The sequence below is a fragment of the Rattus norvegicus genome, chromosome 17 (assembly GCF_036323735.1).
Source record: "Rattus norvegicus strain BN/NHsdMcwi chromosome 17, GRCr8, whole genome shotgun sequence".
NCBI lineage: Eukaryota > Metazoa > Chordata > Mammalia > Rodentia > Muridae > Rattus > Rattus norvegicus.
This window is the reverse complement of record NC_086035.1, coordinates 48,711,302-48,723,515: the sequence shown is the minus strand read 5'-3', so window position 1 is coordinate 48,723,515 and position 12,214 is coordinate 48,711,302. Positions and strand designations below refer to the sequence as shown.

At 39.0% G+C, this 12,214-nt stretch overlaps 1 protein-coding gene across 15 annotated transcripts in view; it reads left to right on the top strand.

The window, feature by feature from the left end:
* The window catches only part of Aoah (acyloxyacyl hydrolase), a 241,350-nt gene that overhangs the window by 21,646 nt on the left and 207,490 nt on the right, over positions 1-12,214 (top strand). For 13 of the 15 annotated variants that reach the window (XR_005495324.2, XR_005495320.2, XR_005495322.2 and 10 more), the window contains one exon: positions 9,100-9,195. Coding sequence is in view for 6 of the 15 variants with exons in the window: in NM_001191940.2 (NP_001178869.1) it covers positions 9,100-9,195 (96 nt within the window). In the remaining 9 variants the exon portion in view is untranslated. Of the gene's footprint in view, positions 1-6,872; positions 7,184-9,099; positions 9,196-10,402; positions 10,464-12,214 lie in introns of those variants that run through there. The other 2 variants (XM_039096017.2, XM_039096018.2) reach the window with 2 other exon arrangements.

Sequence of the window (12,214 nt, the reverse complement as noted above, 5' to 3'; positions counted from 1 at the left end):
GATCTCCCATGCTCATGGATTGGCAGGATTAATATAGTAAAAATGGCCATTTTACCAAAAGCAATCTACAGATTCAATGCAATCCCCATCAAAATACCAATCCAATTCTTCAAAGAGTTAGACAGAACAATTTGCAAATTCATCAGGAATAACAAAAAACCCAGGATAGCTAAAGCTATCCTCAACAATAAAAGGACTTCAGGGGGAATCACTATCCCTGAACTCAAGCAGTATTACAGAGCAATAGTGATAAAAACTGCATGGTATTGGTACAGAGACAGACAGATAGACCAATGGAATAGAATTGAAGACCCAGAAATGAACCCACATACCTATGGTCACTTGATTTTTGACAAAGGAGCCAAAACCATCCAATGGAAAAAAGATAGCATTTTCAGCAAATGGTGCTGGTTCAACTGGAGGTCAACATGTAGAAGAATGCAGATCGATCCATGCTTATCACCCTGTACAAAGCTTAAGTCCAAGTGGATCAAGGACCTCCACATCAAACCAGACACACTCAAACTAATAGAAGAAAAACTAGGGAAGCATCTGGAACACATGGGCACTGGAAAAAATTTCCTAAACAAAACACCAATGGCTTATGCTCTAAGATCAAGAATCAACAAATGGGATCTCATAAAACTACAAAGCTTCTGTAAGGCAAAGGACACTGTGGTTAGGACAAAATGGCAACCAACAGATTGGGAAAAGAGCTTTACCAATCCTACAACAGATAGAGGCCTTATATCCAAAATATACAAAGAACTCAAGAAGTTAGACCGCAGGGAAACAAATAACCCTATTAAAAAATGGGGTTCAGAGCTAAACAAAGAATTCACAGCTGAGGAATGCCGAATGGCTGAGAAACACCTAAAGAAATGTTCAACATCTTTAGTCAGAAGGGAAATGCAAATCAAAACAACCCTGAGATTTCACCTCACACCAGTGAGAATGGCTAAGATCAAAAACTCAGGGGACAACAGATGCTGACGAGGATGTGGAGAAAGAGGAACACTCTTCCATTGTTGGTGGGATTGCAGACTGGTAAAACCATTCTGGGAATCAGTCTGGAGGATCCTCAGAAAATTGGACATTGAACTGCCTGAGGATCCAGCTATACCTCTCTTGGGCATATACCCAAAAGATGCCCCAACATAGAAAAAAGACACGTGCTCCACTATGTTCATCGCAGCCTTATTTATAATAGCCAGAAGCTGGAAAGAACCCAGATGCCCTTCAACAGAGTAATGGATACAGAAAATGTGGTACATCTACACAATGGAATATTACTCAGCTATCAAAAACAACAACTTTATGAAATTCGTAGGCAAATGGTTGGAACTGGAAAATATCATCCTGAGTGAGGTAATCCAATCACAGAAAGACACACATGGTATGCACTCATTGATAAGTGGCTATTAGCCCAAATGCTTGAATTACGCTAGATGCCTAGAACAAATGAAACTCAAGACGGATGATCAAAATGTGAATGCTTCACTCCTCCTTTAAAAGGGGAACAAGAATACCCTTGGGAGGGTAGAGAGAGGCAAATATTAAAACAGAGACTGAAGGAACACCCATTCAGAGCCTGCCCCACATGTGGCCCATACATATACAGCCACCCAATTAGACAAGATGGATGAAGCAAAGAAGTGCAGACTGACAGGAGCCGGATGTAGATCGCTCCTGAGAGACACAGCCAGAATACAGCAAATACAGAGGCAAATGCCAGCAGCAAACCACTGAACTGAGAATAGGTCCCCCGTTGAAGGAATCAGAGAAAGAACTGGAAGAGCTTGAAGGGGCTCGAGACCCCATATGTACAACAATGCCAAGCAACCAGAGCTTCCAGGGACTAAGCCACTACCTAAAGACTATACATGGACTACCCTGGACTCTGACATCATAGGTAGCAATGAATATCCTAGTAAGAGCACCAGTGGAAGGGGAAGCCCTGGGTCCTGCTAAGACTGAACCCCCAGTGAACTAGACTGGGGGGGGGAGGGCGGCAATGGGGGGAGGGTTGGGAGGGGAACAAGCATAAGGAAGGGGAGGGGGGAGGGGGATGTTTGCCCGGATACCGGGAAAGGGAATAACACTCGAAATGTATATAAGAAATACTCAAGTTAATAAAAAATAAATAAAGAAAAGAAAACAAAAAAGATAAGAACACACACACACAAAAAAAGATCTCTTAGGATAGTTCAACAAATTATGAAAGAAAAGTGGGTTTCCTCTACTTGATAAAAGGCGTCTATAAAGGCTCTGCTACTCATTAAAGGTTTGATATGGTTTCCTTCCCAGTTCAGGGGCAAGGTGCCCCCTCACCATTTCTAATGCCACACATACAAAAGTATTTGTTAAGGTCATATATATAAAATGAAAGGAAAACAGAAATATCTCACTTTCTTATTTTTTCAGTTTTAACAAGTATAAGCAAAATAGTAATAATTAAAAGGAAAATGTTAGTTAACTTATGGGTATATTTATCAAAAAACAAAAAACGTGAAAGACTTCATTGATGAATGACACATCAATTTCAAGTCAATTGATTTTTAGTTCTTTCAGAAAAACTAGAGAAGACAATAAAGTTGTCAGGTTATAGATCATTTCAAGTAATTTTCAATGATATATCATTCTAGATTTTTGGCGTGTAACTCTGAGGAAATTCAAATGACTGAGTGATTTTTCTATATGAAAATTATTACCTTTACCATTTATTTATGTAAATATCTTTCTTGGCACTTGCATGTGTAAAAATGAAAACAGACACATATGTTATATGGGTAAATAATATTCATTATCAGATATGTGTATTAATTTAGGAGACCAACCATTTCATTAAGAAATAGAATTATTATAAAATTTTACCTTATCATTCAGTAATTTCTCATATGTTGGGAATGCATTTTGTTTTTATGTTAGCTTTATTAATTTTAAGTCACATTTATTAAAATTTTAATTTTTATTTAAATTTTTATAAAAAATTCATGTAAAATTATAATAATTAGTTCAATAAAGTTTTTAACCATTGAAACTTATTACACTGGGATAAAATTTTTAATGGTAGGAAAACCAAATAAAATAGAGCTGCAATTGAAAAAGAATCCTAGGTATAGAATTATCAACACTAAGTTGAAAGGAGAACTTGGTTGTATATTTTTAAGCAAATGTGTATAAGTGCAAATCACTGATTCATGCTTACTTATATCTCCACGGGGCCTAATTTTTCTGGTTGCCTTGCTTGCCTACTGCTTGCTCTTCAATGCCTCAAGCTCTTGTATTCACCAGTAACTACGTAATATGGTGCTCTCTGTTGCTAATGTTCTTGGCACAGTCAGCAGTTTGAAACTTGCTGGACATTTTCTCATCGAAAGCAATGTTCGAAGTGGCAGTTAGGTTAAGGATCCTTAGAATCTACCCAATTGTAGGAAAAGGTTTGATATTTGCAACAAAAGTAAATTCCGCCCTAGAAAAGACAAAACACTCTTAATGTCACACATTTTCATAGATAAGATTCTGAACTTCCATCTCAATAAGTATTCATGAAATGTCTGTCTGTCTGTCTGTCTGTCCCACATGGCCGCCCCAGCAGATAGGAAGGGGAGTAACATTTGTTAAATGTGTCTCTGCTGTAGGCACTGTGTCCATGTTATTGGCTGTATCACTGTAGCTCTGCACCCCTGTGGTATAAATACATGGGAATCATTTACTTGCTCAGGATTTTTGGGTTAGGTCTCACTGAATGACTGCAACTGAAAAGCTTGGGAACACGTGGGAGCTGTACATAACTGGTAGATGGAAAAATGGTAGGAATGGATAATCTAGAATGGCCTCATTCATAAAACTGTTAGTTGGCAGGCCTCTGGCTGGGGTATCCTAATTCCCCTCTGGCAGGTTAGCTCCTACTTGTGGCTACAACCTAAAAGAGGTCAAATGTCAGAGAGCCACAGAGCCTCTTGAGGGATGGGTTCCATCCCAAGTCATTGTCACTTCCTGAACATTCTAAAGGTCTATGAAATAAGTTTCACCCTTCTTGAGAAGCAGATTTGTTGATCTGGTCAATATTCCTACTGTACTACACAGGCAGAATTCCAGGTCTCAGTGAGCTGTCTGCTTATGGTACAAGGCCAGAAGTGGACCCCTGTTGCAGGTAGTTATACTCAAACCCATTAGCTCCTCTCCTCACTAGATTGGGGGTGTCTGCTTCTGTTACATTATTTTCAGACAACAGATTAAAAAGGGATTTTCTATAGATGCAATCTCAGAGACCACTGAGTAAACTGTATAATTCTCCTGTGTCCTCATTTACAAATTCAACACTCACTTCAACAGAGCCAGGCCTTTTATTAGTGGCCAGAGAGTAATCTGTACTGGGAGAGATTACTCAGCACACATGTCTCTCCAGGAAAACAATCAGCTTGTCGAGGTAGTGAACTCTCTTATTAGACTGTAGGTGAGCTCTCCATGCTTTCAATGGTTTTTCAAGCATAGTATCTTTATTGATTATTTGGGAATTTCATACAATGCACCATGGTCACACTTTCCATTACTCCCAGGTCCACCCTCCCACCCTTGTGTGCCGCCCCCGAAATGCACCAAGTATAATCTGGTTGCTCACATACTCAATGGAATATGGTCAAATTCCCAGTGACCAGTCCCTTAAACATAACTCAGTCCTTTCCCATCCCTCCATTCTTGCTGCTGAAGAATGTGATGCATTCACCACAGACCCCAAATTAATGATTCAACTGGAAGGGAGTATAGGCTACTGGAGGGAGGTGGAGATGGACCTCTACATCAAAGCTGTTTCCAGCCAGTGTGTTCAGTGCTTCAAACCCCATTACCTGCATGTCTGTGGGGTCCTTTTGATCACAACTCTTCACTAGGCAAAGTGATGCGTGTAGGAGGATTTGCTGGCACTTCAGAGACAACTGGCTTTTATTGTTCTCTATCTTTTTTCTCCCCTACCCCCGGGGCCTGGTTCCTTTTTATATACCTAATGATTTTCCAATTTTAGCCAGCAGTGCTAAGGCACTGCAACCGTCTGTCTTTGATGGAATTTCTCTAAGTCCAAGTCAAAAGGAAAGCCTGTACCTATACTACAAAGAAGCAGACTGCTCTCCAGGAGCCCAGGGCACTTTGTATACATCCTTTTAAGCCATGGTTTAAAACAAATGCAAATAAGCGTTGGAGTGGATCTTTCAAGAAAGAGAAATCCCAATCTGTGGGTCCACTGGAATGGACATTCTGAAAATCAGACTCCAAAAAGTGTCCCTTTGAGTCCCATGTTCCCCAACAGTCATGCTGATCTCACTGATGGTCTGGTTTCCACACCTTGCATCCTATCCTGTCTATTAGGCCATTAATTATAACAAACTATAATGTTCAATTATAAAGGAGAGAAAGAAAATCTGCTGCTAATTAAATTGTGAAAAACACAGAGTCTTCTGTCACATTCTTTCAGGCTACAGGTCATGATTCTTTGTGGAGAGTGCTTTTTCTCCCTGCTGCTCCGTATGGTCTCTTGCAAAGTTGCCTCTCACTAGTTCTTCAGCTGCTAATTACCTTAAAATTGTTATAAATTTGGAAAGTATATTGTGGCTGCCCCATAGATAGGGGCCACACTGTTTATCTGGGAACCCATCAAGTTCCAGGTGTTTGTTTGTTTGTTTTTGCCTAGGACAAGTTTCTTTAGTTGAATGCATGTTACCTCTGTTAAAGCAATGTTACCAGAGTCTTCTGATTTGAGAGACTCTGTATGCAAATTTTGTCATCTCCCCTCCTATGCTGGCCCAATACTTGGAGGGAAGAGAGGAACATGAAGTAGTTCCTCTAGCCACAAAATAACCCAATGTAGGTTTCTCATGTAAGTCTTCTTTGAGAGGCAGTCTATTACCCACAAGTGCTAAGGATGCTTCTAAGATTTTCTTTACTTCCTCTTTTAGTAATCATATGTGGTGCTCTTTCATGGTGCCCCTGAAATGGAAGAAAAATGAAACTATCTCTTCTCTCTCCAGGAAGCTGGTGTCAGAGCAGTAGCTAATGCCAGTCCAAGGTCACTAGTACAGTGGGCCCATATGTCCATGGCTCACTGACCTGTGTATTCAAGCAACCTCTGATCAAAATGTATTATAATTGTCTCTCTTGAACATGTACAGACTTTTTTTTGGTCCCATTCCCTGAGCAATAGAGTTTAACAAGTATTTGCAAACTATACAGGTCACATTAGGTACTATAAATAACGAAGAGGTGACTTAAAGGATCTAGGAGGGTATATATGGGTTAAGAGTCTTGAACATCTGTAGATTTTGGTACCTGAGTGGGGTCCTAGAAGGCATCTGTCACAGATAAGGAAAGATGAGAAAAAGAAGAGTGTGTGGTTACTGATTGGGTAGAGAGATGAAGAGACCATTAACAAAGGTGGGGGGATGGAAAACAACTTACAAAACCAGGGCCTTTGAGAAAGGGGTGGGACCAAAACAAGCTTACTTCATGATAGAGATTTATTGGAGGGGAGTAACATGCTAATTTTGGATTCCTCTTAAAATTCATCATCTCAAAGAAAGGTATCTTAAAGGAAACTGAGGCAGCATGACAATTCACAAATGTTTTTATATTCCTTTCTCACCTTATTTTTAAAAAAGAAACCATTATCAAGGTAAGATAGTTCTTAACCATTATTCCTTTCATAAACATCTACTCTACCTTTGCAGGCAATCTGGTCTAACTTCTAAATTCAACACTGCAGTCATGAAAATCACCCATAGTTCTTTGTTATCTGCTTAAGGGTTCAGACTGAAAATATTTTTAATGAAAACTATAGCAAATTATTTTGTGGGCAGTAATGGCATTTCTTTGTATTTAAGGTGTTTGGAGTCACAATAGCAGCAAGCTGAGTATTGGAGACAATTCTCAATGAAGTCTCTGCTTGGTGACAGCATATCACTCATATCACTTCTGAACCCCATGTGCACCCTGCTTTGAGTCCACTCCAGCCATCAGTCAGTGCAGCTCACTGATGAGCTTCCATAAGAAGCGATCCAGAGCAGTGCATGCTGCTTTGATGGAGAGCTGAGCATTTGAGCATGTTTGAGCATAGAATCTGCTTCAGGCTCAAGGGAAGCTACCTGTTGCCCAGAAGTGGGAACTGAAATAGACCAATAAGATAGCAGAGCTGGTAAGTAGCTGTAAATGTAGGCATTAACCGTCAAGGCTCACTTCAAGCAGGGAAACAATTCTTGCTCCTATTTTATGAACCAGACCCTGTTCCAGTCACAAAGAAAGTGAGACTCCATTCCATTGTTAAGGAACTTGGAATTCACTTGAAACTCAAGAATAAAGTTTCAAAAGGTAGGCAGATCATTCAAGGTCACAGCATTTGCAAACGGCTGATCCAATATTTGAACCCACGCTTTGCCTCATTCAAAGCCTTTTTCTTTTCAACTGCATTGCATCAAAACTACTTCTCATGTTCCATTTGCACTTTACCGTTTTTCATATACTTGATATACTCAAAAGGAAGGTGCAATTGGTCATAACAGATAAATTGAGCAGTTGCTGTACTGTTTCATATTCTGTTTTCTAAAATGAGATTTCATTGTGTTTCTATTTTAAAAATAGAACAAATATACATGAAAATGCTTTTTAGGCCAGAGAATATTAATCAGTACCAGCTACTAAATTCATGGTGATAGAAGAAAACCCTCAAAGGTAGTGAATTCATTAAAAATCTTGACGGTTGATGTTACCGAACACACCAGCAAGTAGGTTCTATCAGCACAAGAAGCTGTCAGCTACACAGGTCTCAGTATCTCATGTCTAGTGGGCACTACCTCCCCAATCTGAGGAGAGAGAACGATTGTAAGCAAAGTGCTATCAGGCACTTCAGTCTCTATAGAGAGGTGGATAGCTCTCATTTCTTCATCTCCTTTCATAGAAGGTTTTATTTCTTTCTGTCCAGAAATGCCCAGTTTCATTGTTCACCTTCTCCTGGGGGCCATGGTGGGAATTTGGTTTTAACAGCACTCATATGTAAGTGGGGGTCCTGCTTACTGATCTTCTTAGTTTCACTTTTAATCAGCTTCTTCATATGGAACTTCTATGCTACAAATCTGCTAACATATGCCCACTTTTCTTATATGAATGAAGTCTAGCAACTTCTCAAACACTTACATATCTTGGACCAAAACAATACATTTTATACAAAGAAGGAGTCTCTTCTTTTAAGAAAGAGGATGTTTCTATCTCTCTATCAGTTTGCTAGATTGAGGTAAGTAACAGAACTTTCTAGCAAAGTGGTCTTAACAACCCTGGGGAGTCATACTTATCCTATGCTAAAGTAAGAGAAAGAATATATTCCTACTGTGCCCATGTTTTCTTCTTGACACTCAGCATATTTGGTCCATACTTAGTAGTGTTAGCTTCATGGCTTGTGGTGTTTCACGGGGTGTCAAATTTCAAGGCACACTCAGTTGCATTACCGTTCCTATTAATCAGAACAGTTGCACTTGAGAAAATATCTTATTTCCTGCTTCATAAGGAAACAAAGGCTTAATTAAACATGGGAGATATTGAGTCCTGGCAGGACTCAATCCCAGGTTTTCTGAAAAATTTCCACTACTGCCACAAAATTAGAAATATGACTCTAGGTTCCAGGTCAGGATTTTGTGGGCTAAGATAATGAAAAGAAGCAAGTGGAGATTTGAGAAGTTAGAACCTATGTAGTATGTACAACTTTTCCTTGCCCTATCTCATGCAAACACATTTTTTTCTCTTAATTTCTATCACATTTTTTCTCTTAATTTCTCTGGAGGGTAAACCAAGTTAATTACTACCCATAGGTCACATAATTCACTAGTAACCAAGCTACTCTGACACCCCTAACTTTCTGAGCCCTCAACCCAGTGTTCTCAAAACATTTCTCATTTCTCTGTAAATCCCAGTGTATTTAGGTATGCAATAGATATTTAAAAGCAAAATCAAGGGAAGTTTTGCACCTCACTTCATGTTCTTAAGCATCCAGCCTTTCTACTTTCCTACTCTAGACCCTCCAGCCCCTGACGAACTGCTGATATGTTCTTCTGCTCCCCACAGGGTGTGTGGTGGTGATATCATTGATTGAGCAACTGGCTGAAGTTCACAACTCTTCAGTTCAAGTGGCAATGGAGAGGCTCTGCAGCTACCTACCTGGTAAGTCCGAAAGGGCCCTGGTGCTGTGTCTGCTTGTCTCCTCCTCTGTGAATCACCAAGAGGGAGTTTGCACCCTGTGAAGTCTTATGGAGAAGAATTTGATTGTGCTGTCCTTAGATTGCTATTTCTGTGGCATTTATAAAGACTGAAATAAAATGTCCACTCTAGGTAGTTTCTGTCTGACATTTCTCTATCGTGGCAGACATCGCTGTAGCTATTTAGGGAGAAAATGTTAAATGACTAATTATCATTAGTGTATCGCAATAATAATGATTTCGCACCTGATGATAATCATCTTAAATATTAAGAAGTCAAAATAATAAACAATTCTATGTTTGCTTATACTCACATTCACAGACACACACAATTCTACCAATACAGGCTGAAAGGATTCCTGATCTCCAAACCCCAAATTCGAAAGTGTCAGGGACACCCAGCTTCTTTCACCTGGATCTCGATTAACCATCTCATTCATACTAGAAACCAAGACACCGATAAGTGCTTTTAGAAAGCTGTATTTGTGTTTCAGACTGAGTAGAAAGAAAATATTTACTCTACAGTTATGTATTCTTTTTCTTAGCAGAAACTAATTCATCAAGAAGGCTGAAGCTAGTTTTTCTCAGTTAAGTACGGTATTGTGCCTAATGGTGATTGTATCTTTGAATTATTTAGTACCCCATGTCAGTAGAAAAAAATCATTTTCTGAGAATATTATTGTTCATAATGTGAACAATACTATTCAAATTTACACATTTACATGATAGAATATTTAGAACTCAAAGAGAAAGGCTTAGAGAGAAGAGCATACACCTGCTTAAAATGTCCTGAGTGGACTATTGTCTATCCCAGTACTAGTTTCTACCAGCTCCCTAGAAGGAGCAATGAACCTAATGTATATTGGTTTTTGGGGATTTAATATTTACATATTGACTCACATGAATCTATAAGTAAGTTGTAGTTATTTTGTTAATTTTTAAAACCTTTCTGCCTAAAACAAAACATGTAGAAACTACATAAAGCAAATGCGTAGTGTTCCATTTTTGAAAGGTAAGCTCCTGTGTAAGTAGTCCAGGTCAGAAAGAAGAGAGAATTATCCCACTCAGATGTCCTATCTATGTGCTTCTTATAGCCAGGGCTCTTCTGCTGACCTGCAAAAGAAAAATCTGAATTTTGTAATAGTTTTTTCTTCTTTTTTTCTTTTTTACAGTTTTAACGTAACTATCTTCTTGTCCTCATTTTGCATTTCTGAGGTCTCCTACAATCTACAGGTTAGCTTTTCATCTTTTCCTTTCTCATAAAATTTAGCTGTGAATTTTGTCCTGTAACATTTTCTATATCCTGGAATTGACTTACTTCATGTATGACTACAGTGTAACAGAACATGTTTCTTCTGAGCTTTTCAGTTTCTCAATTAAACCTGGGTCCGGAGCCTTGAACAGAACACTCCAGTTTGATTCCTTTACCAAATGATACATGATGTTCTCTCTCTCTCTCTCTCTCTCTCTCTCTCTCTCTCTCTCTCTCTCTCTCTCTCTCTCTCCCTCTCCTCCCTTTCCTCTCCCCTCTCTCCCCTCTTTCTCTCCCCTCTCTCTCTTTTCTCCCATCTTTCTCTCCCCTCTCCCCTCCCCCTCTCTCCTCTCTCCTCTCTCCTCTCTCCTCTCTCCTTCCCTCCTTTCTATAATTGTAGTGGCTGTTGATGCTTCATGGTTGTTGATGCTTCATGGTGAAATGTATCAACTTATTGAATGGTATATCACTGGATATTTCAACTGATCTTTTCCTAATTGAAGTACATTTGACCTGTCTCCTCATCTTATTTTAATATGTTCCTACAGTACCTAGTTCAATTTTAAAAATCAGGATAAATTATTCTTTTTCTTTACTTAACAATTTTCAAGAGAGTACATTGGTTTTCTATTACCATCCCAAAATACTCATTTTTTAAATGCTATACCAAGTCATGATTTAAACACACCATGAAGATTTCAGTCAATTGCAACCATTATCCTATTGAAGCACAAATAACCTCTTCTTCCACCAGAAGGTCAGAATCTCCTCTTCAATTTGATCATGAGCTTAAATAACCTCGAACATCTTTCTCAGTAACTGGAATAGTCGGTATTCCAGCCGTATCTGGAACATTCCTAAAGCTTGAAATCAGTTGTTTTTCTTGAGAATCTATTTTTTGTTGTGCTAGTATTTCGGTTTTTGCCTGTTTGTTTGTTTGTGGCCAGTCCTATATTAAGACTAAAGCTGGATACTTGGGGATTTTAATTATACTGAATAGTTAATCTTTCTAGGCCTATTCTGTGGACACATATATACACACATGTACATACAACAAATAAACACATATATACGTATAGACAAAAAATTCCTTGGTATATGATTTCTTCCCAAGAAACTCTTAATTATCAAAAGACCTAATATGGAGCTGGAAAGATGGCTCAGCAGTTAAAAATACATGCTGCTCTTGCGGTGGACCCAGATTTCGTTCTCAGAACCATATCAGGTAGCTCATAACTGTCTGTAACTCCAGTTTCAGGGGCTCCAACCCCTCTTCTGACTTCTCTGAGCATCAAGCACACACAAGGTACACATACATACATTCAGGCAAAATTCTCATACACATAAAACAAAAATAAACAAATATTTTTAAAATAAAAAATAAATAAAAGGCTTAATGTCAGTCAAGTCTTTTTCCTTCAGGTCAACTGCTGTGCTTACCAATCATTTCAAATGATACTTTTGGTTTTGTTTTCTGTGAAAGTTAGTTATGTAGAGAAGTGTTTCAGTGTTCATTATTGAGTGTTCAAGTTCTTTTTGTGGGGAGCAGCAAGCTTTATTCATGGTATTCAAGAGAGTAGGGAGGGCTCCCCAGGCCCTTCCTATTATTATGGGGATCTGGGGTGGAAATAGTGATGGAGATGTTCAGTGTTGGGGACCCAGGTGGGATAGGGACTCCTCAGCAACGAAGGGCCTCTCTCTTGCACTCAGTATCCTTTCTGGGGTGGATGGT